Source organism: Protomyctophum parallelum (assembly GCF_964188405.1).
Source record: "Protomyctophum parallelum genome assembly, chromosome: 16".
Taxonomy (NCBI): Eukaryota; Metazoa; Chordata; class Actinopteri; order Myctophiformes; family Myctophidae; genus Protomyctophum; species Protomyctophum parallelum.
Window position 1 is genome coordinate 15,981,508 of NC_139711.1, and position 26,603 is coordinate 16,008,110.

Here is a 26,603-nt window from a genome sequence, read left to right on the forward strand (position 1 = left end):
TTCAATCAACATAATAATAATACAAAATCGTATACAAACATCGACAAACAACTATTCAAACAGTTTAGAAATGTAGCCTACAAGTTGAAACTTGAAAGCTTTCTTTTGTTAATAGGATTTGTTAACGGATAGAAGTAAAAATTTGAATGATTATAAAACTGGCTTCTGATGTAAATATTCCAAGAGATACTTAGACCTAAACAGAGAAGCACACCACTTCTTAAATGCCCTTCAATACAACATGGAATTCCCTGGTTTATTCCAAAGGTTCAAGGATCAGATCCGAGGTAGAATGTTAAAAGGGGATTCGTAGGCAGGACAGGCTCTGATTCCATCCCGATCCTGGTGTGTGTGTGTGTGTGTGTGTGTGTGTGTGTGTGTGTGTGTGTGTGTGTGTGTGTGTGTGTGTGTGTTGCAGCATGATCATATCTGACCATGATCATTGCTGGCCTGTATCCTTTGCAGCAGGGCACACATCCTCTCTCGTGGGACCCATGGCTCACCCAGGAACCCCTTTCACTGGCCCTGATCCTGACGTTCCTTCAGGGCCAGAATGGCTTTTCGATAAAGATCTATCAGGAAACAGATAATCTTTTAAAAGACTGGACTTCATCATAGAGTCCAACAGTGTCATTATATTTGAGTAGGGGGACTAATGAAGTGGCTGGGGCTCACCAAATGTGGCAGACAGGTCAACAGGTTGTGTGTAACCTGGAGGCACCTCCTCTGTAGTGATCTTGTTCTTCCTTTTTACTTTCACCCCTTTCTTCTTTTTCTTCTTTTCCCCCTTTGCTATAAGATAAAAGAAAGAAATGTGTCATTATTCTTCCATTACGAAATATGTAGGCCTCTTAAGAATGTTGGAGAACTGATCAATAGACACCTTTAGAGGCCTTTTCTTCATTGTCAAGTGCCTCCTCCGGCACATCCACAGTTTTCACCGTCGCCTTGCATTTTACTTTGCCTCGTTTTGGGGGAATCAGAGCACTGCTGACCTTCTCTTTCTGTCCCAGTTGCTCTTGCTCACCGTCATGGCCTTCACCCACCTCCTGCTCTTGTTCATTCTCTATGTCTTTATCCATTTCGTTGACATTGATCTTTGCCTGTTTCTTCGTCCTCCTCTTTAGCTTCTTCTTTAGTGTGTTCTCCTGTGATATCAATATTTGTCAACAGCAATCATAATAAAATACATGAGAATGCGCATGCCTTGAAATATTGCTGATTAAGAGACAGATGCATGCACAAACATTTGTGTTAACCTTTTGTAGAATGTTTTGAATGGGTAGTTTGTCTCCAGCGTTGGACCTTTTCTCTCTGTCTTGTGTCCGGTGAGATTGGCGAAGCTCAGACTTACTGGAGCGCTTTCTAAGGGGAGGAAATATTTCCTATGAAATATATATCAAACAATTGTGTAGTATTTTTTTATGGGATACTGAAGTTCTTCTTAATTAGTTCACTTGTTATGCATGTGCACAACATCTGTCATGCATGTGCACAACACTCACTCACCGCTCCTCCTTGGATTTTCTGTGGTCTTTCATCGATTTCCCACGTTTTTGTGTCTCTTCAGATATCAAAGGCCCCCTGCAGTCCTGGGCTATACGGGCACAGAGATCTGGGTAATCAAGACACACAGCACGCAGCAGCCAGCGCAGACCCCGGAGGGTTTTCCTGTCTGACCAGCGACGCAGGTCCATTAAGGCTGAGCAAGGCTCCTGAAAGGGACAGAACTTTGTCAAATCAAGGAAAGTCTATTTCATTAATTTCATCACCTTTCATAAGATCTCAGTACATACAGTTTTAGGACAATACTTACAATATGGCACAGTGAGCGGCTCTGGTTAACAAGCTTCTCCAGAGACAGTATCTCGATCAGCTCACTTCCCAGCAAAGCATTAATTTTGTCCTGTTTATTGGCCAACCTGAAAAATGAAACAGAAAGACAATGCTGCGATCACAATAACAGACTAGAAAAGTAAACTCCTCGGAGTGCAGATCTCTGCCAGGCCGGGTTGGCTAAATATCAAAGTTAAAATCATTGCTAATGATAATGGAATATGAAACATCTGACTGATACATCTTGATCACATGACTCCAGAGATAATGAATACCGATTTGTATGAGTTTTGGACACAAACTATACAAATAGTAGGAACATAATTGGCGGGGCCCTATAGGCTATAATATGGGATATATTATGGGAGTTTCCTGTGGCATGGCCAAAATGGCCAAAATGTTCAAGCCGATCGGATCAGCTTTCAGGATTTGCCACTTTGGTGGTCAAACGTTTTTTTTTACTGTAGGCCTACGACCTACGGTTCAAGAGTTATTTGGGCAAAACATGAAGCAGCAAGTTATATAGGCCTATTGTAAATGCCTGAGAGGCACTTCCTTGGTCTATACTGGGAGTATGCATGCCTTTTGTGCAATGTTGAATGCCGATCAGTCCAACAGTGCCAGAGATTAGCTGTTCACAGACAAACAGACACACGGACGGAGGGACGGACAGGCCTGAAACATAATTGCCAGCCATGGGTCGTCTGGTCTGGTGCAGATAATACTGTGTACATTTTGTGTCTTGCTTATTCTTACCAAGTTAGTTCACACAGTTACTCCTATCTTTCTCTCATAAGCCACTAGAGTGCGCTGTGTATCCTGTAAAACCACAATGACACTCATCCAGCTTTGAAACTGTGCTTACACTAATATAGGTTTTCCTGCCACTTGTGGGTGCTTCAGCAAGTCTGCCAGAAGCTCTTTGACCTCCTTTATCCTCGTTCTGTCGCTGGAATCAACCACAAAGATGATCCCATGGACGTCTCTATAGTGGTCCCGCCAGACTCGCCGCCACTGTGGGGCTCCTCCTATCTCTAGCAGAGTGACCAGGTAGTTCTCCACCCTGAGTTCTGTCCGCACACACCCCTGGGTGGGACCCACGTCCGTTCCTGGGGCCACTGGTGTACACAGAGAAAATCTTGAGACACTGTGAAGCTGCACATACACAATATTACACATACTTGTACACTAATTTGTTGATCTGTTATTTTAGTTCCAAAGTCGTGACTGAAATACCTCTTAACATTCCCTTGATAGAGGATGTTTTTCCTGCTTTGTCAAGACCAACCACAAGAACTATCACCTTCCTGTGTAAAGAAATGTATCTTTTAAATCATACATCACTCATCAAACATTGTCAGGCTAATAAGCAAACCAAGAGGTTTCTTTTGGCCTTGCCTGATGGGTTCCTGGATCTTGGAGATCCAGGTGCAGCAGTTGCTCATCAGGTTGAACATGTTTAGTTGACGTGAGGAAGGTGAGCACAGTGGCCACCATTTTTTCTCGAGCTCGTACCTGAAAACAGATGGCAGTCCTTGTGTGACACAGAAACATATGAACACATTTGTGCACACACGTTTGTGCACACACACACACACACACACACACACACACACACACACACACACACACACACACACACACACACACACACACACACACACACACACACACACACACACACACACACACACACACACACACACACACACACACACACACACACACACACACACAAGCTGTTAAATCACAGGGGGTCATGACCGGGCCCAATACAAAGATGGAGTGTGTCTGGCTCCCACGGGTTTTAGGAAGCCGTTACAGATGGACACTCGAGGCCATGCTTTGACTGCCAAATAATGTCTCTACCTCATTAGCATTCAAAATTAGCCAATCATATTTTAGCAAACACAAATCACAAACATGCATATTTTTCTTTTAATTTGTTTTTTTGGGGGGGAAGGTACTGTATCCATGATGTGAACCAGCACTAGATAACCCATTTTGGGTTCATTTTTACACTCTGAGGTAAATTAACACTTTTTAGTATAATGTGTACATGCAGTAAAACCTTTAATTCCTGTTATTTAATTGCACACATTTAAAATGTCTGGCTTTTCACTACTAGATTAACATACTAGTCATAGTTCTTTCGTCTTCAGTTGTCCTGAGTGAATAGGGATGACTATACTCTCGATGACATCATGCTGGTACCAGCCTGCTGCCACAACACATAAGACACACACAGGAGACACACACACACACACACACACACACACACACACACACACACACACACACACACACACACACACACACACACACACACACACACACACACACACACACACACACACACACACACACACACACACACACACACACACACCGTGTGTTTGAGGTGTGTAAGATCGACAGGTGCCCAAACCCAAACCATGCAGGTTTTCTTTCAGCCCTTTGATCACTGCATCTGCTCAGGCTCCATAATCTGCTAAAGCCCTGGCTGGTCCAGTTATCATTGTGGTGAGTAAACTGACCCTGATTCTGTTGATGACTGGAGAATGTACACAAGCTGTTGTCTGTATATCTACTCGCTATAAGCCTGAGCACTGAAGTAAAGGTCTATTAAAAAGTAAATAAAAGCCCAGCTTCAGAAACAACAGGAAAACCTGTGATACCACAGATAACAGATAATAATATTGATTAAAGGTGATTAACAACATTTAATCAATATCATTAGTACAGTACATTTAACAACGTCATGTTAAATTCTCCACAGAAATACAAACCACAAACCAGCACAGGTTCAAATATTTGAGGATAAAATGTCTTTGCATGGCGAAACGTGTGGAGGAGAAGATGTTAGCATTATAGCACACTAATAACATTTATCAACTAAGTTTGAGGCGACTATTTGTTTTCCAAGATAGTCATGGCATGAGCCTGTGAGTTTCCGAAGACTATAATGCAAAGTGTATGAGTAGCAAAAATAACATGTGACAATAAATAATATTGATATTTATAATGAATTCCCACAGACCTACACAGGACATCCTAAAACAATCCTATAAAAAAACAATTATTAAAACAAATTCATATATAATGATCAATCATAATGTAAGCCGTTGCCAAAAAGCATTCTCCACTACACTTACACTACCTGCGGTAGACTTGCTTTCTCACTAATTCAACCAGTATTGCATCTCCACTGTACCACTCACTAAGCTACATGAAAGGCATGCAAAATTAGAAAAGTCTAAAGGGACTGTGATAAATTCTGGGAATACTCACAGAAAGATGTCCATGCATTTGTTAGTGTTGTATATCTCTCAATTGACATCTTGCACCATCCAGTTACAATACTAATCAGGCTCAAACTAAGCCCCTGGTCACCTCATGTGGGAGGTGCTATCCAGGGAGCACGGCGAGCACGTAGCCAATCCTACCTTTCTTAAAGGGTGCTTGCTTTCCCCATTGGCTTACATGTGCCTTTTTTAACTGGCCCAGATCAAGGTGGATATCTTATCTGTGTCTACTGTGGTGTGATGATGTGTAACGTGTCTGTGTTGTGTATATTTATTACAGTGGTCATGTGGTGTCACAACTCACAACACACAGACACGCTAGTCTTAAGGGTACATAATGATTTATTTGGTTAAAATAAGTGTTTTTTGTGTCATCACTTTCAATTTCACTTCATGAATCTGTATCCTGTCTGAGTTCTCTATCCTGATTTGATCAAATGCATTTTCTGTTGAACAAAGAGCTGGAGAGACACAGAGACTGCTGTTATTAAATAAACAGTAAACACTCTATACTACACTATAGCAATGCGTATCAGAATAAAGAGCTATTTAATACTTATTTTAACCAAAGAAAATAACTTACCCTACCTCTATATACCAGTCTATATGGTCATGACACAGTAATGCTTGTAAACATTTCTGCTTTCAGTGATATAGTGGTGTTTGCTTTAAGCCACTAGATGGACTCATTGTCAAATGTTCTAGATTTCTACCTCTATGGGTTGTCATTGAACCAAACGTCTGCCTTGGTGCATATTTTTAGTAGCTCACTGTTGTTGTCCTTGAAAACTTACATGAGCTAGGATGAATTTTGCCCTTGAACTAAATCACATTTATAACTCAGACGTGATTTAGATACTTTAAATGCCAACCTGGTTAACCACAAATCAACAACACAAATGTTTGATTAATTTAGGCAAATAATAGTCAAATTGACACAATCCTGAGGGCAGTGCCCAGTGACTGTGGTGAAAGATCTACATACCGAATAGCTGATGAAACACAGAAACATTCTACATTCAACAATCTACAAACTTTGTTGAGAGCAGGCTGTGGGAGGGATTTTACTGGCATTGTGTCCAATTTTACATTAAATAATAGCACTGTACTATTAGTTTGAGTGACCCAAGTAACTCATTTCCTGGTGATAATTAGTTACTACTAGTTGTTTACTCCTATGTGGCACTGTATGTCAATATTTTGGTGTACCTGCTGAAAACATTTGGCACCTGTGTCCTAGCATTATTGACATAATTAAATTAAACTGTTGTACAGAAGTTACATCATCCCCGGGTCAGGAAAAGTAATTTGTGCAGTTCTGATCTCATTAAGTTATTTTCCTGGTGACCAATCAGGCATGCACCTCCTCATCTGCTGACTAGACTCATCCGGGACTCTGGCCACATTGTCAGCTGCCAGTGACTCAGTCTCACACACACACACACAAACACGCACGCATGCATGCATGATCGTACACACACACACACACACACACACACACACACACACACACACACACACACACACACACACACACACACACACACACACACACACACACACACACACACACACACACACACACACACACACACACACACACACACACACACACACACACACACACGATCCAACATGAGACGAATAACCATATGTATACTAATTATCCATAATGTTTAAACCATGTATAAGGGGTCACGGCAGATAGGCCTTTTCGGGGAGGGGTCAGAATCAATTATGGACTTATATGGTTATTTGTCTCAACTGCTATTGTGCACAGCTTTAAGTGTTCTGTTTCAGAGTGGACTGGGGTACCCCCCCATGCAGGGCTGATAGTATTGGCCAGTGACGCTGTGTATGTGGTGGGGGCCTCAGTGCATGCTGTAAGGCTGACCGGTTGGATTAAGACAAGCCTTAAGACTTCCCCATGACTCCACAAAGTATATGGGATGTGGAGTCAGTGACCATTACTAATGCTGCACCACCAGACACATGCATTAATAATGACAACCTTTCAGAACTTTGTATGAACCCCCATCGCAAAGCCGGGCTCAGATTTACAAGAGCCAGCTGATTAGACAGAGTGAATTGTGTCGCACACCGGTGTCGCGCAACTTAACAATCATCCATGGCTCTCGTGTGGTGAGATCTGTGAACCCCGGTGAAACTATATCATGCAATTCTTAAACACAGAATGCGCACAAAGCCTGATATACTGTATGCAGATCTACAAGCTCACAACGCGTCCGTATACATCAGGCTTTAAATATGGTCTTGTATCATGTAGATCACAAATCAAGGTATAAGGATACAAACATGGATTTAATATTGTGAATTAAAAACCTTTATTGAAACTAGAATAGTGTGTACCAGACACCCGGCCTGGTGGTTTTTCCCAGATATTTGCATGGGAAATGAGAAATGGCCATAAACAGGTGGACTCTTCTCATGCTCCTTTCAAATGGATAGCCCTTGTTTGCATAGTAGCTGAGCAAATACAACATAGTCTCATTTGGAACACAAATGTGTAGCCTAATGAGATGTCAAAATAATAATAATGAGGATACAGTGAGTCCATTTTCTACTAAATTTGCCACTTATCATGCTATCTAACGCACACTACTCAGGCCTGACCTAGCAGACTACTGTAACCAGGCCAAGTCTGCCCGCTACTAAAAAGGGAAACAGAGAGTAACTGATCCTTCTGCGCTTGCCCTCTACAGCACTGCCACTGGGATAGTAACATAATAATACCCACAGTTGTATTGATCATTGCAGGTCATTTTCGCAATGCAGTGGTGAGGGTCCTGTTCTTGCTTTGCTGAAATAAAACCCGTTTTTCAGGGCAGTATAGGAACTTGAAAGCCTGAAAACATCTAGGCTATATAAGTTCCAGGAATCTCTGTAGTCTGTATAGTAGATACAGTATATATATAGCCTACAGTATGTCAATATATTTCTGTCTGTCCTTCACACATCTCCAGAACCATTTATCCGATCAGCTTCACACTTGGCAGGTATATTGCTGAGGACCCAAGGAAGTGCAGTGTTGAAGTCCAGTTTTGTGAAGACCATCGGATCAGCATTTCTCCAGAAGTGTCCTGGCCCGCTCCAAGCGGGCACACATATCTCTTGAACTGCTCATCCGATGAACTTTGTTCACTCTTGACCGGTGTATAGCTGAGGACCAATGAAGAAAGGCTGTGTTGAGTGTGAAGCCCATCTGATCAGCGGTTCTCCAGAACTTTTCAAAATATGTAGCTATAGCTACAAGTTCTACTGGTAGCTAGCAAAGAGTGGCTCAGAGCCTTAGACCTAAGAAGAAAAAGCCTAATATCTCCTCTGGCCAAGGGGTTGAGATGTTTGGCTTTAGTGTCCCTCAGGGCTGGACTGAGACAAAAATTCGGCCCGGACATTTTCGCGGAATTTGGCCCAGACTGGCCCACCACAACCAGCGCGCAGATACTTTTCCGGTCGAGGCCCATACAAATACATGAAATATAAGCCCTTTATTTACAGTACAACATAAATGATACACAACCAACAGACAAGAGACAACTAGTTTAACATTAGACCGGCCCACCAGTGTGTCGGCCCACCGGGCATATTTATGCCAGTTTTACGTCCTGTGGCCAGTCCACCCCTGGTGTCCCTTGCCATGCGGGATACCCCTGTTCCGATTACCAGGGGATGACATGTTATGACATTGAATGATTGAAAGCATGCGACTGTATAAAAACTATACGTTTATGTGGCAATGGAGATTTCTCTCTTGTGCTATTTTATGTTGATTGAGGTGCCACTGAGAGTGTAGTAATTTTGTCACGCACGCTACGCTACCCAGCTACGTGGTGGGGGAAGAATAACTGAACTCTCTGAAAGAAGTGACACTGCAGTAGCCTACACACAATTCTAAGCTACTGTGGGGAATAGTTAAGCTAGGTACGTGTCTATTTAATTTCCTTAGTTCAGCCCTATGCTAACTCTAGCCCCAACCCGGCTGAACCCATATCATAATAGGGATGGACCCTGGTGGTACCTGGAACATAGGACACAGGCCAGGGAGCATTGGATGACCCCACTTTGGCTGCATTGATTGATTGAAATATTTATTAACAGTTTGTAGAATTACAGTACATTTCAAGCACAAACTCAATACAAAGACTGTTAACTGTGAGTGGACGACCCAATTAAGCATTACACTTGTTTACAACAGGGTCCACATTGTTCAATTCATCAAAACATTTAGAGACATACAAATAGACACTTCTATGTAGTTAAAGAACAGAACAGAACATAGCATAACAACAGCTAATCTTCCTGGGGTCCAAACATAACATGAAAACATGGCATTAGGACAATTTTCCTTCAGTGACTTTCATTCATATTATCCATCATAAAATGGTAAATGGTAAATGGTGCATTTATATAGCGCCTTTATCCAAGGCGCTTTACAGAGATTGTGCATTACATTCACCCATTCATACACCGATGGCAGCGGAAACCATGCAAGGCACCAACTAGCACATCAGGAGCAATTAGGGGTTCAGTGTCTTGCTCAAGGACACTTCGACAGTAACTCTGGGGGAGCCCGGGTTTGAACTGGCAACCTTACGGTTACCATCCATCATATGCAACTTATTCTCTGATTCCCCATGTCCTTCGAATTACAGATACATTGAATTAGAAAAGCCTACCTTCAATACTATTAAAGTAATATTAAACTAAAAACAAGCAGAAAATAAATTGTAAAATAATTGTTTTTAGGCCTATACTGCCCATTAGGGCTTTAACCATGATGACAGTTACCCTGCTGGCCTTTACAATTTACATAGGCACTGTAAGGTGCAGGTGCAGGTGTCTTGTTTAGTTTGTTTGTTTATTTATTTATTTATTTGAGGCCCCATTTCTTGTTGTGCTTGTATCTAACGCATGAGACCAAACGCATTAGGACCCAGGGGAGGCCAGACATTACGCACGCACGGTCCACGCACGCACCAAGGCAGATCCCGGACAGGACCGGCCGGCGTGCGTGTGCGTGTGCGTGGTGTTGTAGCTGTAGCAGTACTGTAGAGTGTAGACTAGACGAGACGACACACCTGCCTCTTTCACACACTCCGTCAGTCTGTCATGGGTGGGATCTTACTACTACGCTGACACTGCAGTTGCAGCCGACTTGTTTTGGTGGACCATGTATTTACGATCGGAAGAATAACGTTGAAAATCTGTGCGAACATGAAGAATGTGACGAAGCCTCTGCTTTGCACGCGGTTGCACTTGCAACAATACGGGACGTTCCCGTGTCTCCGATGACAATGCAACAACTGTGTCGACCCACTCAAGATACTTTCTGAACTGGTGGAAGGAAGGCGTACGCGGTTGGTTGGTTTGTAGTATATGAAATAAATACGGAGTGCCACCATTGCCAGTTGCCACACACGGGGTGGCCAGCAGACAGTGCCTGCCTGCCTGCCACGTAGGTTGGCCTCAATAACTCGAGATGGATCAAATCCAACCGTTCAGTTTAGACGTCGAACAACACACGCGAGAAGCGTTTAAAGCAGCGATCTGATCAACTTTGGTGCAAACTAAGTCACTATATGCTGTTGGAGATAAATGAAGAAACGTTGCAGAGCCACTCACCGACACCATGATGTTCACCAGGTGTAAACAAACGTGGGACTCTCGCTTCGAAAAGAAGAACCTCCTTCAGTTTCGTCCACTGGATTCTGGGAACTGATTACTGATTCATCACTTTTTTTTCCTCACTTCTTTTTAAATACAAACGTTCATGAAGTTAAACGTTCCAAAATACTTCAAGAAGCACTTTTCAAGTTGACCATCATCATCATTATGGAGCACGATACGGTTGAGATCACAGAACGTAGCTCTCAGCACGATCTGAACGGAGAAGTTGTGATGGTCGTGAGTCACACTCGCATCAAGCCCCCGTTCAGCGTCGTGCTCGCCACTCTGCTGTACTGTGCCGAGTTCGTGAGCGCGTCGGTGGTGTGCGCCAAGTATGACAAGGACGATGACAAAATATGGATGGGCATGACGGTCACGTTCATGCTGGTGCCCGCTATACTGACGCAAATGGCACTGATATTCATTCACAGAGACGTGGGCAGGGATCGCCCTCTGGTTCTGTTGTGGCACCTGCTCCTACTGGGCCCCGTTATTAGGTAGGTAACTGTTTCACAAATCACATTATTGTATGTATGTATAATGGCCTTAGTTCTAGTCCAGCATTAGAGCTATTGGCCAGAGCTATCCTGCCCTGGGATCTATCTATCTAGCTCTGGTCCATGCGTTACTGGCTGTGTGCACTGGACCACAACTAGGCTGGCCTCTGTGATGTGTTCAAAAACATTAATTCATACATACAAACATACATACATACTATACTGTCAGACTCACTCACCCTCACTGTTCTGTTGGAGACAGTCCCTTGAAGTGATTGGATTGACGTTGGACTTTTCGTTGAAGTTTTTTCTTCCATACACACATGACCTGTCACATGACCTCACCTGAGGTCAAGTTTATTTCTATAGCCCTTAATCACAGCTACAGTAGTGTCACACTCGCACAGCTTTAGATTCCCACATTTATAGGAAACAAATTTGTATTGCCACCAAGATGCAAAGGCCACTTGACTTCCTCCTGAAGGGATTACACTTGACTGATGACATAGTTATACTTTGCTCACAGATACACATAACATACATTGTTCCCACCCAGTCTAATTATGTAAAGGACAATGCCGAAGTCAGATACTTCCTTATGCACTACAGTAAAATGAAAACAAATAAGACAAAAAGTACATGGTTTTGTAAAAGCAAAGGCTGCAGTTTCAGCAGTTGACCGGGTACACACATAGGCCTATATTGTTAGGAATAGAAATACAATTAAGATTTTGAAATGTTACAATTGATTGTTGAAGGCCCAGTCTAAAACATTTGTAAACATTTGTGGCAACGTATTTCTGTGTGCATGACTGCATGAATGTTAATAACATTCTGTATTGAGAGTTGTGTATGACCATACCATCAAAAGTGAGTTAAATCAGTTTATCCCTATAATGGTGTGTGTGATATTTCATGTATGTTACTGTAATATCACAGCCTAGGGCTGTACTAGGGCTATAGCAGTTGGTGACTTCATTTTCGAGACCTGTTTGACAAACAGTGACTCATATAGGCCCCATGTTTATTTGTCTGTTGTCGACTCGTAGTGTATTTTGAAATCTTACACCCGAGCTTAACTTTGGACAAAGACCTAGGCTATTGGGTGCTTTTAACAGTCAGTTAAAAGGGCATAGCCTTTTTCAAGGCAAGAAATAGGCTACAACATTGTCAAGTTTTGAGTCACCCAAATGGTTAGGTTAGGTTTTGTTTGGCGGAATGAATACAACCCTGTGTAAAGTTATGCTACATTAATGTGGTTCAGCTTTTAGAAATGTTTATAAGCCAGGCCTTATAATGTGAATATATGCCAGCCCCAGTCAGCTATAGATAACCACGTTATGCTACATTAATGTGGTTCAGCTTTTAGAAATGTTTATAAGCCAGGCCTTATAATGTGAATATATGCCAGCCCCAGTCAGCTATAGATAACCACGGCACCAGATACACTAAATGATCGCCCGATTGACGCTTGTAAGGCCTTCTGGAGACTCAAGAGCACCACTGCCCTAAACATGTAGTCCTGTAGTGTTGTTGTTAGGAATAAACCCTACTAATCTGGGAACCCATTTACCAAATCTGGGTTCCCAGATTGTCCAAATGTTGAGGACACATTTGATCTATTCACAACCAAGCATTGATGTGAAGTGCAGTAAAAAAAACAAAACATATTGGGGCACGGTTGCACAGTCGGTAATGCTGTCGCCTCACAACTAGAAGGTCCTGGGTTCGATTCCCGCTGGGGACGCTGTGGGCGCTGGGGGCGTGTGCCCTCCTCTACGTCATCAGTGCCCATACCCGAGGTGGGGTTGGCGAAAGGGCCTTTCTGTGTGGAGTTTGCATGTTCTCCCCGTGTCCCCTAGGGTAGGTACTCTACCCTCACAAAAACATGCTGTAATCCTGGTCTCTAAAACTACCTCCCCTTGGCCAGCCGGGGCGCCTGATGGAAGGGAAAGGAACTGGTCGGAATAACGTGTTCCTTCCACGCGCTACGTCCGGCCAGGGAAACTCCCCCTGTCAGGTGAAAAGAAGCAGCTTGGACTCCAGTCCTCATGCATAGAAGGAGGCATGAGGTCAGTCCGCTGCCCCCCCAGGTTGGCAGAGGAAGTGTAGCGCCTAGGATTACATTAAATAATTGGCACTGGGTGAAAAAACTGGGTTGCAAAATTGTGGGATAAAAAAAAAACATATTATACAGACTATCCTAGTTTCAGTACACATGATCCATGTCTACTCTGCCCCACCCTTTATTTTAAATGCAATGCCTTAATCATTAGACAAACACATTCAAGACTCGTTCAAAATGCAGCAGCCTTGCAGCCCAGCCCTGCCATTCACCGTAACTACTGGACCATGCATGCTCAGTGTTTGGTTGCGAACTTGCGCCACAGTGCTATAATTATACACACTGGATCTTCTGTGTGTCTGTGGATGTGAGCTCCTCACTGAGAAGAAGGCACACATGTCAGTGACCACCACCACACACGTTACACCTCCTGGCTGGCCTGCAACTTCAAATATTTCAGATTGAACTCAAGATGACATTGAGAGACAATGCTGCGTTATGATAATATTTGCTGCAAGGAAACTGGCAGGAATTTGATCCTAATCCACACTGGATTCCACTGTGCTCAAGAGAGGCTTTATGTACATAATAAAGCCCGACCAATATATCTGTTTGACCAAAAAATAATAATATATTTTTTACAATATAGGTATCAAGGGGCGGCCTTAGGAATCTGGAAGCCCGTTTCAAGACCATATATACCTATGACACAATTATTCTGTAGATACAGGCGTATTGATACAAATAGTTTTGACTGTTCAATATCGCGTGCACCCATTACTCTCGACAATTACGCAGCAACAACACCTCTTCTCATCCTGTCGTCCCTTCACAGGCTCCGACAGTCATTAGACCAACAACCTACCTCTTAGAAAATAAAAGGTTTTCTTTTGCCTGGGAGGGGCATGTGTTGTCAGTCTTTTCATAATATGCCTGCCCCTGAGATCTTTGATTTCTGTTTGGGGAAATTTCAATAAAAAGATTTAGAAAAGAAAGGAACTGGTGAAACATAGCTAAGGTCTCCTATGAAGGTATCAGCAATAATTATGCAGCCAATGTTTCCCTATTTTAACCACTTTCAACCTGGTGTTCCTATTTTGTGTATAATGGGTGAAAACGTACATCATTTCTCACAATAAACAAAGTCAACTAGACCAGTGTTACTGTTGTTAGTTCCACTAACAAGAGAGCAAAGGCACCACAGTACAGTACAGTACACCTCTAAGGCACAAATCCTTGGCCCAAGAGAGGCATCCCAAGCTCAGGGTGGAGGGGGTGGACATGGCCACAAATCATTGCCAGAGGGTTTCTGCACGTATACACTGCTGTAGGCCCTAGCCAAGAAAAGCCTTTCTAAAAGACAGTTTGTCCCAACCATAGTCAGCATTAGACAGTTGCCTAATATTTTATGCCCCCAACCATAGTCAGCATTAGACAGTTGCCTAATATTTTATGCCATTAGTAGCCTATGCATTGCAACCTGTAATTGAAATGTATTGCAGTGTGCGTCTTTCACTTTTCTTGCAGGATGTGTAAGTATCATATTCTATCATATTCTTTGATATTCTATGTTAACCTAAAGCTATCTCTCCACAAGCCCAAAATAAGCTACAACAGACTGCCAGTCTGAAGAAGTCTTGTTTGGTGGAGAGTCACCTTTACGTCACCTGATCCTTGACACTGATGGCTATGGGTGTTTCTTTTGAGGCTTGCGGATGATGTCATTGTCAATCATCTGTGGCACAGTGGCAGGGCAAAACAATGACTCATAGCAACTCAGCAATTGCTTTAAAATGTTGCTGGAAAAAACTGTCCAGTTTTTACTTTTAACAATATTTGATTTATATTTTTTATTAGTTTTCTGTCAGATACGGGCCTATTCAATTAGACTCTTTTTGAGCCCTCCTATATACAGGTTTAATAGTTTTTAGTTCAATGTTTGTTTTAAAAACGCCATTGACAATGAATGAAGGGAAAGTTTAAATCTTGTCCCTAACAAACATTAAATGCCATTAACAATAAAGAGAATTTACTGTTTGTGTTGGCACCGTTTGTTTTACATCACCTAATCAACATGAGTTAGACTTTAATATATTAGCGCCCCTCACTTCACACGGGTGTGATTTTTAGGAACCTTATTTAATGAAGTTTTATTTGAGTCGGGCGGAGCGGAGTTGCAGGATGTCATCATCCCCTGTGTCTGTGTGGAATGTGTGTGTGTGTGTGTGTGTGTGTGTGTGTGTGTCGGGCGGAGTTGCAAGATGTCAACATCCCCTGTGTGTGTGTGGGGGAGGGTGGGAGTCAGTTTATCTATGTCAGGTCATGACTTGTTTCTGAGAATATTATCCTCACCCAGTGTTCAGAATCAGAATCAATCTTTATTGTCACATCACATTACAAGTAAGGTGGGTGAAAAACTTGGTTGTGCAGGCTCAAATTGCAGTTAAAGGTAGAGAGAAAGAACATGCATAACATAACAAAGTGAGTGCAAAAGAAATAGAGTTCATCATGGGTGCATGTATGTATACGACTAAGCAAAAAGTCTAAAACTTAGCTCTTGTTCAGCAATCTGATTGCTGACAAATAAAAGCTGTTCAAGAGCCTCGTAGTACTGCTCCCGATGCTCCTGAAACGCTTGCCTGGCCGTGGGTGCTGCAGCGGCTTGAACAGGCTGTGGCTGGGGTGGTGAATGTCCCTGATTATGCTTTCCGCATTAGCCACGCAGCGTCTCTCATGTATTTCCTGGAGGGGGGGAAGCTCCCCGCCCACGATGCGCTGCGCTGTTCGCACCACTCTCTGCAGTGATCTGCGTTCCGCAGCGGTGCAGTTTCCAAACCATGCGGTACTGCCACTTGTCAGGACACTCTCTATGGTGCTGCTGTAGAACGCTCTGAGGATGCGTGGGCTCACTCGGAACTTCTTCAGGCGGCGGAGGCAATAAAGTCTCTGTTGGGCTTTTTTCACCACTGTTTTGGTGTGTGTGGCCCACTTCAGGTCCTTGGAGATGTGGATCCCCAAGAATTTAAAGTCGCTGACTTGTTCCACTGTGACGCCGTCGATGAAGATGGGTGCGTGCTCTCTCTCCTGTCTCCTGAAATCCACGACCAGCTCTTTGGTCTTACTGACGTTGAGAGCGAGGTTGTTTTCCTGACACCACTGTGTCAGTGTGTCAACCTCAGCTCTGTAGGCCATCTCGTCGTCACTTTCAATGAGGCCCATCACTGTAGTATCATCTGCGTACTTAATGATGACGTTGGAGCTGTGTGTGGCCTTGCAGTCATGTGTGTACAGGGAATAGAGGAGAGGGCTCAGCACACAGCCCTGGGGTGCTCCCGTGTTGAGGGTCAGGGGGTCCGATGTGATGTTTCCCATTCTCACCACCTGACGGCGATCTGATAAAAAGTTCAGTATCCAGCTGCACATGGCCGGGTGCAGTCCTAGATCCCTGAGCTTTGCGTCTAGTCTGGTGGGAACGATGGTGTTAAAAGCTGAGCTATAATCCACAAAGAGCATTCGGACACATCTGTTCTTGCCCCCCCTATCCAGGTGGGTGAGTGCAGAGTGTAGCGCCAGGGCAACTGCATCGTCGGTGGATCGGTTCTGACGATATGCAAATTGCCATGGGTCCAATGTGGCCGGTAGCACAGAGCAAATATAGTCTCTCACCAGTCTTTCGAAACATTTGCCATTTGCCAATTTAGCGAATTTGTCGCCATATTTAGCTTCTTTCCAGGCAACACTGTCCTCACCCCAGGCAGGGATAGACTAGCTACATCCTTACACTATCATGCAGTCTTAGCTGAAACAGTGAATGCAAATGGTTGTGTATCTTTTTTGCAGTTATAACTTATATTTGAAGTTTTTCAGAAAACTTAGGTCAGGATTTAGAAGGCGGTTTAAAGCCCAAACCGCACCAATCCAGTCGCAATTCCTTGCAACAAAACACACGATGCAACTCTTTCAACTGCCATTGGGGATAATGGTTGCACATAGTTGCATGTTGCAACTTGCAAGTCGTTGTATGGAGAATCATTGATGTGAATTGGGCTTTAGAATCGGCCTCAGGTCTAAATGGGATAAACGTGCAAGTTCAAAGGGGTTTGTACAAATAGGTGTAGATACACAGGAGTAGTAGTAGCCAAACATGAAACCACGCACTGATTTGGATGAAACCTAGGATTGAAGGCATTCTTCAGCGATTTCCTTTTTTCTTTTTGAGAGTTCTAGTGTGCCTGCTGAAGTCCCTACGCTGTGCATGCAAATGCCCAAGGAGGCAAGGACTGTTTCTCACTACAGGATGTTTTGCTGTGTCAACTTTGTCAAGCCAAAGAACAGTTGAAGCAATTTCCTCAATAAAAATAAAACCCTGCCTTTTCTGAAATTGTAATTTCCTCATGGATTATATATGGTTTTATGTTTCTCAATTTTCTTTGACATTGTGTTTGAGCTGTGAGTGCACAGATTAGCTCAGACTGTGGATCACATCCATAGAATCCTTTTCTGAAGGCGTGCATGTTTTTATATACTTAAGTGATATTCAGTCTGCCTCTCTCCAATTGCTTACTGAATCCTAAGTGCATGCTGGCCTGAGTGCACTACCCCCATCGCTGCATTCTCTGCTCTTTGCTGAGCCAGATTTCCTTAGAAGCATTGTCAGTAAATTATGGTCTTGCGCCTCCTCCCATTACTCAACTCTACTGTATTGCACAGTATAAACCACAGGCGAGATGACGCTGTAGGGCTGGGCGACATGGACAAAATCAGTGTCACAATATTTTGAACAAATACCTCTGTCAATATTATGATGTCAAAAAAAATTGAGAATCCCTGGTGTAGATGACTATTGGTGCTTTGACATTATGTACACAATACTTTTGAGGGGCGCTATCCCCTCCTATGTCCAGCTTTTTGTGTGTTTGCACAAACTTTGTCCTACACAAACCAATGACAATGAATGGACAATTTTATATCATAGTGTAAACACAAACATTGCGTAAGACAAACATTGATATGTTGTAGGAGGCTTTCAACTCTCAACCGTCAGTAAGAAGTCGGCGATGGTGATGTACGATACGGAAATCTATTAGTGTAGATTTCCGTCCTACACAAACATTAAATCCCATCGACAATGAATGGAGAATTTTACTTCATAGTGTCAGTAGCAAATCGGCTACTCAAAAATAACAGATCCAGTGTCAGGGAGCAGCCTTGTTACTCTATGGGAGCAGTGGCGGTGTGTTCATTCACTGGGCGCGCAAACGCAAAAAGTGTCGTTCTTGATTGTTCAATCACGCATGTGCTGCATGGGGCCGTTTGACTTGGTGTAGCGGCAGGGCCCTCAGGGGCCGATTCGGCACTGCATGCATGCGAAGAGATTTGTGCACACTGGAATGTACTGTAAACACGCGAGTAAACCGTGATGAGTGCATAATTAAATGACATTATAGGTTTTCCTCAAAACCGGTCTTCAAAGGAACATTTCAATCATTTTCAACCTTATCGTCATATAATTGGTCCTACCGTCCTCATAATGCTCATAAGATTATAATAATACAAACTACAGACTTTCACTTTCTGTAAAGATGAAGAAGCCATTGTTCTTGTATCGAGAGGAAAAACAATTTAAATCGTGTCTGAATTTACCAAACCTGCCTACCAATTATGTCACTGGTAGGCAAGTTTCTGGAACTGTCCAAACCCCACCTTTGAGCCAGTAAACAGAAATGGTACCATCTAGTAAAGTCAACATTAGTGAGGATCAATTAATTATATGAAGACAAGGGTTGAAAATGGGCGAAATGCTCCTTGTACATTTTGCATCCAAAACGGTTCAGTGAAAAATGTCGAGGTCTGGTGTTGCATGGCACAACAGCTGAAACAACAGTGATTGAAAATGGCTGACTCCTGTGTTTGTAGTAAATGTCAACAGAGTCCAGTAGCGCACAGCTGAACTGCTGAAGCAAGTGAACACATGTCCAAAGTTGGAGATGTCAGTACTTTGGAGCAAAAGACAACATTCCATCACCATCCTGTGAGATTTAGAGGTGGAGCGTGAGTCTGCAGAGAGTTCAGTTTGTCTTGAGAACAGCTGCTCAGAGCATCGTGGATTTAAACTCACTTTATTTTACAGTATGTATGTCATGGATTATATTCAAACATTTCGTATTAACCAACCCTAGCATCCGTATTCTCGGGAAAACGTTCGCAGGAAATAGCAGATCTACAAGCTGATAGAGCCTTGAGGGCTGTGAGGCGAGTGAATGTCTTTGGCACGTTCACTTTAAGTTCGCTAGAGTTAGAAAAACTAAAACTGCTGTGCTGCCCTTAATAACTTAAGACTGTTATATTGCAACCTGCTGGTATTACTAAAGCAACGCTTGTAATTAGCTAATTGTTTAGGCCCATTTCAGTTGACAGCCATACTCAGTATTTAGTATGGAGACGGTAACGGGTACGGTCGCCCCTTTTCCACCGACCTCACGCCGACCGCTCGGTGCGGCGGTTCTTGTATTCTTTATTTTGTTTTACTGAGAATAAGGTTAGAAATACGTTTAGGGTTAGGCATAGTTTTACTGGGGTTAAGTTTAGGAATAGGGTTAGGTTTAGGTTATAGTTTTACTGAGGTTAAGGTTAGGGTTAAGGTTAGGTTTAACCGTTTAAGCATAATTTACTTAGGTTACTTTAGGAATACCAGGCCACGCAGTTCAGCCGGCTGTACGCCCGAGGCGAGTTGGTAAAGGGACGAGTTGTTTGGTATTCATGTAGACCCCTCTCACTGAACATTTAACATTTTTGACCCTATGAGGAACGATCACTTAAACCACTTGTATTTACTGCACAAAATATATATGACCAATATGACCTAGTCCAATAGCTTGATTAATGTAATCCTCAAGATTTAATTTGATAATGAAAAGTTTATGTATTTGTTTGCTTATGATTTAATGCAGTAATTTCTGCAATCGGTATTTGATTTTACTTTTCTCCAACCACTCATTCATTGGAGTGCATTTTCTTTACTTGTCTACTTGTTTTATTTTACGATAAAAGTATTCTATTGACGAACTGTAACGATCTATTTGGAAAGAAACATCTCTGTTTTGAAATGGGTCTGACTGACATGACCTTTTGTCTTTATAATGATATATTGAGTTCATGTATTCCAAACAGGAATCTAGGTCAGTAACACTAGATTTGGAAATGGTTGTTGGAGGTTCCATCTTTGTCACTACAAGGCTAAGAGCCAAGAGTTTATTTGAAATAGCCAGTGTTGATGTTGATCTAACTTCTAAGGGTGTGCGAGTGCATTCCCTGCACAGGTTTCTGCCTGCACTCATTTATTACAAAACATTGGTAATGGCAGGAAATGCAATCAAGGGCATGGTACCCACTACCCCCACCATTATCTTCATAACATCATCCAACTCCACACACCCACTTACATACTACATAGCATAGGTATAACTATTATAGTTACAGGAGTGATACGTTACAGGAGTGATAAGAACACAAGAACCGATAATACAAGCAGGCAGATAAGAAAAAAATAGCAAACCAGCAAGAAAACATGAATGGATATAAAAGGATGGACAAGAAACGAGAGTCATAGCATGAGCAAGAGTCACATAAGAGGGTCATTAGTCTTTAATCCAAGGACCAAGTGTAATGCCTGGTAGCGGAGCGACCGTTGGCATCAACTAAAGGACTGAGCCAGTCCATCACCCCTCCGTGTGGGAGGGTGAATCTGCATGCCTCGCTTTTACTCAGCTGCTCCACTACTTCCTACTGGAGGGGGTGGGAGGGTTTGTCATGATGGCTACCAGCTTCTTCCTTTCACTAGCCTCCACCTTCAGTCCAGGCTCCAAATCAACGACAGAACCTGCTTTCTTCACAAGCTTGTTCATTCTATTTCTGTCGCTTATGTTGATGTAACACGCTCACAGCCTCACGCCTAACACTGATAGTTTGTTCGAACCTTCCCTAAAACACTCAGACCAGATGTTCTACAGTCCACACGCCCTCCTAGACTATTATCTCTCCTGGCTCACAAGCTGCAGAATAATCTCCCCCTTGCAGACCAACTCCCAATTTTCTGCTGTTCCTTGTATGCCCATTTGAGTCTTGTCACCTTTTTGATAGATGCTGGTAGTTACACTATGCAGATCTATGTTGTTTACTAGTTGTTCATATGTTTCAGTTTAGATTTTATTTTCTTGACCACATAATTATGTTATGAAGTTGAAGTTAGAAGTTGAGAAAGCTGCTGCAACGTGGTAGAACTCTTTATGAATAGGGTTAATGTTAACATGTTTCTTACAAACTCAAAGGGAGCCACACCCTTATGGTTTTCAATTTCCTTCATTCAGTACCATATCAGTACTGAAGGTGGTAGTTGTCACTTATAGTTTGTTTCTTTTGACTGCCCCCTGGTGGAGACACAGTATGCCAGGGATCATTGGAAAGGTGTCAAATCAGAGAAATCTTTTCATGAATGAATTGTAATGATTCTGAACCGTTGACTATGGATAAGATTATGTCCCAATTGTTTTTACATAATATACTGTATATAAGGACGCCCCTGCCATGCATAGTGCACCATGGGCACCGTTGGAGGTGCGACAGGCCCAAGGCCTAGCAGGAAGACCATCCTCTATGAAATAATATATTCTATATTCTATTCTAGATTTATTTTAAAATGTCATGTCAAACGTTATATTGGGATTAAATGCTATGTAAACGACGATTACTTTTTCTTTTTTTTAAACAATATTTATTGCATTTATCTTTTTTTGTATAAACAGACACGATTACTTTTATTTAGTGTCCATTAGTGATGGGAGATTAATAGGCAAACACATTGGTACCGGCCGATTCTAGTTGTTTTTAGATTAATCGTTTCGATTAATCAATCGGACCCATTAATTAATCGGTCCGATTAATCGATCTGTCTTACAAGCCCAAAGTAACAGCTTGAACAGATCTACAAGCTCACAATATTAAATATAAAGGTATTAAAGTTAAATCTGACTTGCCTAAGCCTGCAGTGCAGATACGCTGTTACATGTATTTTTCAGAATGGACAAAATTATTATAATTTTTTAATACAGAATGAGATCATATCGACATCGGTAATATCGGTTATCGACCATAACAGCAATTAATTATATCGATATCGGCCAAAATGTCTCATCGGCACATCCCTAGCGCCCATGTAAACGGTTAGTTTGGAATCTCTGATTGAATGTAGAAATATTGTCCATGTAAATGCAGTGGTGTCTTATGTTGATGGACTAGATTTTCAAGAGACAAAATTCCCCTGTCAAAACATGTCTGGTGAATGTCTCTGTTGCCGTAGTTTTTTAACGTGACAATACTACCCTCTGTTGGTCTGAAGAGAGATCACTCATCCTTCATCCATGCCGCCTCTCTTCTCCCAGGTGTATCGAGGCGTTGGTGATCTACTTCAAGGCGGGCAAAAAGGAGGAGCCGTACGTCACATTGTCCAGGAAGATCAGTCTGAAGAAGGGACAGGGCCTGCCCACGATGGAGCTGGAGATCGGCCACTCCGAGCGCATGCTGGCTGCTCACAGGAATGCCTTCAAGCGCACGGCAGTCATCCAGGCCTTCCTAGGCTCTACCCCCCAGCTCACACTGCAGATGTACGCCACCATTCAGGAGAAGTACATCCTCGGCGCCAGACGTAAGAATATTTTTGAATGAATTAATGGTTTATTTCAATCTTATGCCATTGGAACATTACAAGAAGAATCATGTATTAAACTCTTTAGACATGATCGAAAAGGGTATAGGCGGAAGCTAGTAGCTTATTATTATATTGATATTGATATATTGCTTGCTATGGTATTTCAATTCAGTTGCACTGGGTTGAAATGAATGAACGATGGAATAATAAATAAATAACATACAGTACTAAAGCTATTATGAGTTCACTGATGCCTTCCCACCCCTGGGCCAAATTCCAATACCCCAAATCTCGGCCACTCGCTGTCTTGCTCACTCACACTCGCTCACTCCAGCATGGTGGGGTTACGGTGAAATTGGTGACCTGCTGAAATATGTGACAATCATGTTGTCATAATGTCAGTGTCCGAATGTAAATCATTGCAGTTTGTTTATTAGCAGAGTTTAATTTAGCGGTATTTAGGCCATGTATTTTAATGACCTCCATATAAGTTGTGTGAAGTCCACAAGATGGTCACATATTTGATATTTCGGCAGGTCACCAATTTCACTATAACACAGTCATGCTGGAGTGACCGAGTGTGAGTGAGCGAGTGGCGATTTGGGGGTATTGGAAATTGGCTCTAGTGAGCAGGGTTGGTTACAGCCAGGTCACACTACGCGAGGTTACCGAAAGAAATTACCTTCACGTGTAATCAGTAAGCTAACAAGTAATGTAAACAAATTATTTTCAATACAGTAAATGAAGTAATAAAGTAAACGGATATAATCATGTTACTTATTGCAGCTGCATGTAGCTGATTAGTGATGTGTAACTGACTAACTTTATTTTCAATGCAATCTTTCCAATACTGCTTGTTGTGAGATTTTCAGTACTCCCTCTTTAACCAGTGACCCCCCCTTTGTGTTCCCAGTGGCTCTAATGATCATCACCCTCATCTCCATCACATACGGGGCGCTGGTGTGCAGCGTGCTGGCCATCCAGATCCGCTACGACGACTACAAGGTGCGCATCCGCCCGGCGGCCTACGTATGCATGATCGTGTGGCGGGGGCTGGAGATCGCCACGCGCGTCACCTCGCTGGTCCTGTTCAGCACGGCGCTCACCTACTGGGTGGTGCCCGTCGGCCTGGCCAACCTGCTGTTCTTCTTCTTCCTGCCCTGGGGCGAGTTCTGGGTGAGGAAGGGCGTGCTGCCGGAGAACCTGGAGAAGAACTTCTCCAAGCTGGACACCACCATCGTGCTGTGCCTGTTCACCCTGCTCTACGCCTGCATCAACGTCTTCTGCTGGTCAGCGGTGCAGCTGGACCTGGCCCACCGAGAGCTCATCGAGAAGAAGCAGCACTGGGGCCGGCACGCCGCCTACTACTGCGGCCGCTTCGCGGAGAACGTCCTGCTCATCACGCTGTGGTACTTGTTCAAGTCGGACTTTTACGAGTACGTGTGCGCGCCACTGCTGGTGGCCCAGCTGCTGATCTGCTACAGCCTGGCCGTGCTCTTCATGCTGCTCTTCTATCAGTACTGCCACCCCTGCAGACGCCTCTTCAAGCACAACGTCCAAGACTGCCTGCACTGTGTCTGCTGTCTCACGTTGTGCGGGGGAGGAGAGAATAGGCGGCAAGGGGAGGCGGCGGCCCCCACCTACTCCACGACGGCCACCATGGTGCTGGCGCCGGACGAGGAGGCTGTGGAACTGAATCCGAAGCGCCCCGACATCACCAGTCAACTGGGAGACCGGGAGACGGCCATCGTGGACGACATCGTTGAAACTGCCCAGCCAGTACTTTAGTGGTTCACATAAACGTGTTTACGAACCTACGTGCACAGAGGGAGATATGGGACATAATGGTGCACCGCTCACACAACACCACAGAGGCCGTGGCTCTTCCACTAAAGCAGATCTCAGAGGGTTTAACTCTGAAATGTAAATCCTTTGTGTTGTGTGGAGAACACAGCTGCATGCACACCTTTGCTTGAGTAAGATAAGCCATGCACTGTATCCATGCACTGTATCCTTATCTTTTCTACTTAAATGCGCAGAAGTTTTGTCATTCTTGGTCTTGCCAGTAAAATGACCTATTATTCCCACATTGGACAATGCTTGGTCCACGAACGTTTTTTATAGACTGGACATTTCTGACGCTGTATGTGTGCATCAAACACAGAAGAGGACGTAATCAACCCATGGTGGCACAGTTGCTCGATATGAGGATGCGTTTGTTTAGTTATATGGCATCCATAGTAACAAACATCGCCGGGTAAGTGGCTGTGAACATGGAAGTAGGGCGTAGCTGACCTATTCATACTTTTATATCTATTCTTTGGCCCCAGTAGGCTAAAGAATGCAGCATATGAGGTCACAGACAAAGGCTGCCTTGAGAGAGAGCAGCATTAGGTCAGATAGTGTGAGCCAGGTGTGTGGGAAACGTGCCAAATGAAATGACCCAAGCCACAGAGACTGACTGGGACATCCCCAATTTACTTGCTCTCAGGGTTTTCCCACCCTACTCCATGGGCATTGCCTATAACAGGTTCCCAACCACTGGTACTAGTAACACTAGTGGTACTTGAGCCCCCCTCTGGTGGTACACAGAGGAGTCGCCCAAAAAAAGGAGAAACAAAGACTAAAGTGGAATGAAATATTATAGGTAGTTCTTCTGACCAAGCAATTGGTTGAAATAGGTTATCCAGCCGTGCTGAAATGGGCATGACAGCACACCTAGCCGTTAATAGAGGATTTGAGAACGGATTATCACATTAGAAATATCATCAGTTGTGCTGTTTAGTGATTAGACTGAGTTTTGTCAGTGCAGCAGCATTATTGACTTAGGAATGCAACAAAAAGGGCAGGTATACGCTCCTGTATTTTTTAACTAAATAAATAAATGTTATTTATTATAGTGGTACATGGAGAGCCAAATGTTTTCTTGTGTGGTACTGCAGTATAAAAAAAGGTTGGGAACCAATGGCCTATAACACTGTATGTGTCAGCACTTTGAAGCATCTCCATGCAACAGGAGGGCAGTTGTTTACTCCTATTACACTGTGTGAAACATACCTTGTATTTGTCACTGTATGCTTGTTCAGGTTTGCCTTGCACAAGGTGGTCAAATATGAAAAGCACCTGTCAAATGGGATTGTCAGAAAATGCCTTGCGATCTTGGATACTATCAAACATGTTTGTCCTTGACCCTGTACATCTTGGTTATTTTTTGTTCCAGAATTGACCTTTTATGTATTAAAATGAGTGAAAATAAATAGCTATCTGGGTTCTAGAGTAGTGACTTTAATTTACTGCTAGTCTCCATTTGTATGGTTTGTAACGATTGTATGTCAGTGCCTTGACTACTGCTTTATTACTTGAATAAAATACAACAACAAAAACAAGTTTTATTTTTCTTCCATATAGCCTATTGTTACAACTCTGGCCTAAGGGTACCAGAACCACAAAGAAATAGAAAACGGTGGAGACACAGTTAAAGTATTTTTGATTAATGAATCAAAAATGAT

The 26,603-nt window shown here is 43.1% G+C and overlaps 2 protein-coding genes across 6 annotated transcripts; one reads left to right on the forward strand and one right to left on the reverse strand.

The window, feature by feature from the left end:
• Window positions 1-4: 4 nt before the first annotated feature.
• arl13a (ADP-ribosylation factor-like 13A) lies at window positions 5-10,903 on the reverse strand. Of its 5 annotated transcripts, none has more exons than XM_083786132.1 (10): window positions 10,785-10,903; window positions 3,235-3,351; window positions 3,073-3,143; window positions 2,702-2,954; window positions 1,817-1,922; window positions 1,510-1,730; window positions 1,260-1,365; window positions 884-1,148; window positions 676-792; window positions 5-572 (listed from the first exon to the last, which is right to left on the reverse strand). In XM_083786132.1, exons 2-10 carry the CDS (start codon window positions 3,291-3,293, stop codon window positions 517-519), a joined length of 1,254 nt encoding a protein of 417 aa, XP_083642258.1. In that variant the 5' UTR covers window positions 3,294-3,351; window positions 10,785-10,903; the 3' UTR covers window positions 5-516. The 5 variants fall into 5 exon arrangements, with proteins under 5 accessions (XP_083642258.1, XP_083642259.1, XP_083642257.1 ...); XM_083786133.1 differs by lacking the exon at window positions 10,785-10,903 and adding an exon at window positions 5,128-5,202 and having other exon boundaries at window positions 3,235-3,370; XM_083786131.1 differs by lacking the exon at window positions 10,785-10,903 and adding an exon at window positions 5,128-5,159 and having other exon boundaries at window positions 1,510-1,715.
• On the forward strand, window positions 10,222-26,467 carry xkrx (XK related X-linked). Its single transcript, XM_083786128.1, has 3 exons — window positions 10,222-11,326; window positions 22,829-23,091; window positions 24,008-26,467. The coding sequence occupies exons 1-3, from the start codon at window positions 10,995-10,997 to the stop codon at window positions 24,880-24,882; spliced, it is 1,470 nt and encodes a 489-aa protein (XP_083642254.1). The 5' UTR covers window positions 10,222-10,994; the 3' UTR covers window positions 24,883-26,467.
• The last annotated feature ends 136 nt before the right edge of the window (window positions 26,468-26,603 follow it).

What these genes read in the sequence shown, in the direction of transcription:
- arl13a (XM_083786129.1), bottom strand. An exon ending in TATCAAGGGAATGTTAAGAG is followed by an intron (nt 2,955 to 3,072) that starts GTATTTCAGTCA and finishes TGTGTACACCAG; the next exon opens with TGGCCCCAGGAACGGACGTG. An exon ending in TGACCTGTCTGCCACATTTG is followed by an intron (nt 573 to 675) that starts GTGAGCCCCAGC and finishes GTTTCCTGATAG; the next exon opens with ATCTTTATCGAAAAGCCATT.
- xkrx (XM_083786128.1), top strand. Translation starts at nt 10,995, where the DNA reads ATGGAGCACGATACGGTTGAGATCACAGAACGTAGCTCTCAGCACGAT. An exon ending in CTACTGGGCCCCGTTATTAG is followed by an intron (nt 11,327 to 22,828) that starts GTAGGTAACTGT and finishes CTCTTCTCCCAG; the next exon opens with GTGTATCGAGGCGTTGGTGA. An exon ending in GTACATCCTCGGCGCCAGAC is followed by an intron (nt 23,092 to 24,007) that starts GTAAGAATATTT and finishes TTGTGTTCCCAG; the next exon opens with TGGCTCTAATGATCATCACC.